General features: G+C 34.5%; 2 protein-coding genes across 2 annotated transcripts in view; one reads left to right on the top strand and one right to left on the bottom strand.

Annotated features, from left to right (window-relative positions):
* The window catches only part of TfIIA-L (transcription factor IIA L), a 3,201-nt gene extending 993 nt beyond the window's left edge, over nucleotides 1-2,208 (top strand). The window contains exons 2-7 of the mRNA XM_018028118.2: nucleotides 253-463; nucleotides 552-845; nucleotides 906-1,111; nucleotides 1,205-1,348; nucleotides 1,421-1,510; nucleotides 1,594-2,208. Of these exons, the coding sequence (XP_017883607.1) occupies nucleotides 253-463; nucleotides 552-845; nucleotides 906-1,111; nucleotides 1,205-1,348; nucleotides 1,421-1,510; nucleotides 1,594-1,701 (1,053 nt within the window). The 3' untranslated portion in view covers nucleotides 1,702-2,208. The remainder of the gene's footprint in view (nucleotides 1-252; nucleotides 464-551; nucleotides 846-905; nucleotides 1,112-1,204; nucleotides 1,349-1,420; nucleotides 1,511-1,593) is intronic.
* An 82-nt stretch (nucleotides 2,209-2,290) lies between these two features.
* On the bottom strand, nucleotides 2,291-4,766 carry LOC108627070 (CCA tRNA nucleotidyltransferase 1, mitochondrial). The gene is made up of 6 exons (XM_018028117.2): nucleotides 4,433-4,766; nucleotides 3,848-4,154; nucleotides 3,507-3,783; nucleotides 3,235-3,429; nucleotides 2,801-3,160; nucleotides 2,291-2,538 (listed from the first exon to the last, which is right to left on the bottom strand). Exons 1-6 carry the CDS (start codon nucleotides 4,484-4,486, stop codon nucleotides 2,367-2,369), a joined length of 1,365 nt encoding a protein of 454 aa, XP_017883606.1. The 5' UTR covers nucleotides 4,487-4,766; the 3' UTR covers nucleotides 2,291-2,366.

Genomic DNA, 4,766 nt, shown 5'->3' with positions numbered 1-4,766 from the left:
TAAGATCTTCTACCAGGTTAGAATCAACTGCAGTACATTTTAACTGTTATACTTTTAATAGAAATAATTAATGAATCATCATTAGATATCTTATAAAAGTATTTTTCAGAAATTAGTATAAAATAAGGTACATGTATCAATATTGAATGTCGTGTACACGATATTCCAAGGATTATGGAAGTGAATAGTAGATATTGAAGTCAAGTTGAAATAAATGACAATTGATTGACAATTAACAATCTCTGATTACAGCTAAAATTGTACAATACTGTGATAGAGGATGTTATATCTGGCGTAAGGGAATCTTTCATAGACGAAGGTGTAGATGAACAAGTTCTACAGGAGCTCAAACAGATATGGGAAACCAAGCTAATGTCTAGTAAAGCTGTCGAACTTAATCCAGATCCTCCAGAACCTCAGGTTCCTCAATTAAATACGCACAAAGCTGTGCCTGTTAATAAAGGTAAACACCTATTTCTGTCTCTTGTAAAATGAATCCCTACACACGATTATACACATGTGTCTTTGATTCACAAATCTTCATATTACAGGAGTAAATATAGGAAATCATTCTGTGCAACAAACAGGAGGGAACGCTGTTGCACAAGCATCGCAGCAACAGCAACAGTCTCCTCAGCAGTCGCAAAGTCAGACGCAATGCCATCCAACTACAACTGGGATTCAGCAGCATACTGGCCAACCGGTACAACAACAATTAGTAACGTCGTCGTCGGCAGTGATGGACCGGCAAGTACCTATTCAAATAACGTTGCCACCGCAGGCGGGTGTACCAGATGCTCCACTGAGAGTATTGACGATTCAGGTTCCGGCATCTGCGATTCAAGGTACATTGTAAAAAAGGTCACGTTAATGGAATCGTGAACTGACTGTTCGCTTATATTTAGGTAATCAGTTACCCAGTATTTTAACGGGTCCAATTATCTCGGCCGCTATGGGGTTGCCAGCGAATTTGGCTTCCACGTTACTGCAACAGCATGTCAATTCCACGCTCCAGGGACAAGCAACACTGGCGTCGCTTCAAGTCAGTCAGCCCCTTCAGGTCGTCACGCAAAATGCCAATAACGTTTCTCAGCGGCCTGTCCAAAATCAGGTAATTAATGGAAATAATTATGTTCCTCAAGTTTCCTGCTTTTTATGCTCGAAAAATGAGTAAGTGCAAATGTATATTTTATTTTATGGACAGAATAATATAGCACAATTGGATGGTGCATTTGGCGATTCTTCCGATGATGACGAAGAAGAGGAGGAAGAAGATAACGAAGATGAAGAGGAGGATCTCGACGACAAGGAAGAAGAAGAAAATGATGAGGCTGCAGCGAGAGAAGAGGTATAGGAAACTGTGTTGTTACGTCCATTCTTCTTCTATCAACGCTTACTAAGAAATTGTAAAATAATTTAGGAGCCATTAAATTCAGAAGACGATGTAACAGATGATGACCCGGCGGATCTTTTTGATACAGACAACGTTGTCGTTTGTCAGTACGACAAGGTATTTTATATCTTTGTTACGATATTAAATTGTTACCAAAAATCGTCACCGAGGAACTTATTGAGCTACGATGATTCTTTCAGATAACGAGGAGTAGAAATAAGTGGAAATTCTACCTCAAAGATGGGATAATGAACCTCAGCGGCAAGGATTACGTTTTTCAAAAAATGAACGGTGATGCTGAGTGGTAAATTATAGGATACGATATGAAAACAGTCTGGTAATGTGTTCACGTGAAATTGGTATCAAATCTTGTCTCGGAATTTGGTTTTGAAAAGTCAATTATTCGTTTAGGATCAATTAGAACTGTTTTAGTTATGTAACGCATTGAAATCTGAATTATTTAACCATGCGAGCGGTTTTTAACTTTACAATGATACAATACATTGGAAATTTTCAGTTTAAGTTATCGTTATATTTATAATTATTATAAAGAAGCCTCCTTCAACTTAAATCGAGAACGTTTAACGACGTATGTAAAAACTTTATTATTTTATGTTGCTTTATTTTTCGTTCCAAATAATCATGGTTTCACCGCACGATAAAGAGCTCAATAATCAAGGAAGCCTTGTACTGTATGTTAAAGAGTCGGCGAGTTTTTTCACGTGACTTTAATATGTAAATAGAATCTAAGGGATCTATCATAAATATGTGATTCTCTTAAAAATAAATGTGTCTTATACTGTGAAAAACCTCAATACATAACGTTTTCAATAAGATTATACATTGTAAAAAATGTATAATTATTTAACCTTATCAATTTTGTAAAACCACATGTCCTGAGTCTTTGAGAATTCTTTATTTGAGAAGTATAAAGTTCAGGAGAATTTATTCACGTAACAGAATATTCTTTCTTTTAGCTCTTATCCTCTAATTCACTAACAATTCGAGGAACTTCTTGCAATAATTCTTCTGCATTCATTTCAAAATTCTTATCCAACCAAATATCTTTCAATTTTTTAATGACAGCGCCAAGCATCTTCTGGTTTGGTACTTGTTGACTTAGTATATGGCCCGTAACTGGCAATCTGAAAATATAATAAAACACATTAATTAAAGGAATATTGATAGCATGTTTATTGGTTAGTTATTAGAAAGAATCTTTTATTGTTCAATACTGTTTAATATTTATTTTAATAGAAAACATAAAATATATATTAATTTGTAAACGAACTGTTACATTTATAAATGATGCAAAACATGTACGAAGTGAAGTGTATCTCTCATTTCTAATCTCTTTTTTTAAAAGATGACCGTGATATTAAAACTACAAGTTTCTCTAAATCTTACCTAGGTATAACTGTTTTTTCTATTTCTTCGACTAGATTATACTTTTGTTTACATTTTAGCAATTCACATATATATGTCTTCATATGCTCGGGTTTTCCTTTTGCGTGCATAAGAATTCTTTTATAAAATTTCAAGGCATCCGTCGTAGGCTGATCCTCCCAGAATCTAAGTACAAAAAATGCCAGATCCCTCTCAAATGCAGAAAATTTCAATCTTTTATGGAGTTGAAGTACGTCATCCTCATTTTTCAGCAACATGGCAAGATAAGTAATCGGTTGTAAAGAAAAGTTATTTTGTTTACATCCATCAGAAACAGTTTTAAATCTTTCTATATCCAGATTGTCTGGAAGTCCTACGTATCTGAAAAGTTAATAACAATCGTTTTATGGTGTAGATCAAAAAATTGTTTATGACGTTTCGCAATTTATTATTACTTTGCAATGCCACACTCAAACATCTTTAAAGTTAATTCTTTGGCGAAATTCCCAGAAAGAATTTTCGCCCATTCATTCCAAATTCTTTCTCCTGAAATCCCTTCCAATCCATGTATATTCTCTTTTATTGCTGCTATCGTAAATTCGTTGTAATCGTTTGGTCGTTCAGCGATTCTCCCATAAAATCGAAAATACCTACAGGAAATGAGTAAATCAAGTAGTTTAATAACAGAGCTTAATATAGGTGGTCATCCAAACAATTAATGGAGCACCTTAGAATTCGCAGATAGTCTTCCCTAATTCTGTATGCTGGATCTCCAACAAAAACGACCCTTCTCTTTTGCAGATCATCATAGCCAAAGAAATAATCGTACACTCTTCCGTCGAGATCGAGGAACATGGAATTTATCGTTAGATCTCTTCGGCGAGCATCTAATTTCCAATCTTTCGTAAACTGTACTTTTGCGTGTCTACCATCAGTATGTGTGTCGATCCTTAAAGTTGTCACCTCAAAATTCTCTTTATCATTTATTCTTGGTGTCATCGTGCCTGAAATAATACCCCCGAATGACAATGTTCCGTTTCATTAAAGAAATATTGTACTTTAATTTACCATGTTTTTCTCCTTTGGCGTTGATCAATCGAACCTTTTCTTTCTCAAACATCTCTTTCATTTGATCCGGAGTAGCATCCGTTGCAAAATCTAAATCCGTCGGTTTTATATCCATCAAAATATCTCTAACAGCACCACCAGCAATCTTGATCTCATAATTATATTGTTTAAACAATCGCGCTAGTTCGTTAAGTTCTGGTGTAAATATGGAATGAAATAGTGGATTATCCAATTTTGTGATCACTGGATTTGATCTGCTTCGTGGCATCAACTCCTCCTTCATAATGACTTTTTCCCACGTATAGTTCTTATTAAACAAACGTTTATTAATATATATATTACGTATACAAATTATGAATGAATATAAATATGATTTGCATCAAGTCTGATAAGATACACGATTGGAACTGTGCAATTTAATGGCAACATCAAAAATTGAATATACAATGTTTTCTCATTTGAAATTCGAAGAAAGTCGTTCGGTTTACGAATATTTATTCTCAAGAGATACTAAATAATGTTGTAGTTTCAAGATTGATGCTCTCAGAGACATAACCACAGTTCCTAAACATGTTACACACTTACGCGTAATAGATGACGAAAAGGAATACAGTTCGTACGACGAAAAATGATTAACATTGCTTAAACCATTTTTTGGAACACCACTTAAAAACAAACCAATTCAACTTTTTTTAGTAATGCTTTATTTGTTTTGAAACACGACTGCCCACGAAAAAAGCATAATCGCAAATCGTAACCCCTTCCCTATTTCTATTAGATCGCGCATCCCCATATATCTGGCGACAATGTAAATTAAATATTGTGAAATATAAGTTAAATTGACAGTAACAGTTTGAAAATTAGGAAGTAGAATAAAGGGTATTGTATGACACAGTTCTAAATGGGATGAACGATGGTT

This window comes from Ceratina calcarata, unplaced genomic scaffold (assembly GCF_001652005.2).
Source record: "Ceratina calcarata isolate Rehan_Ccalc_2016 unplaced genomic scaffold, ASM165200v1 scaffold436.2, whole genome shotgun sequence".
In the NCBI taxonomy this organism is placed as follows: domain Eukaryota; kingdom Metazoa; phylum Arthropoda; class Insecta; order Hymenoptera; family Apidae; genus Ceratina; species Ceratina calcarata.
The sequence above is the reverse complement of the archived record's forward strand: the minus strand, read 5'-3'. Positions and strand labels throughout refer to the sequence as shown.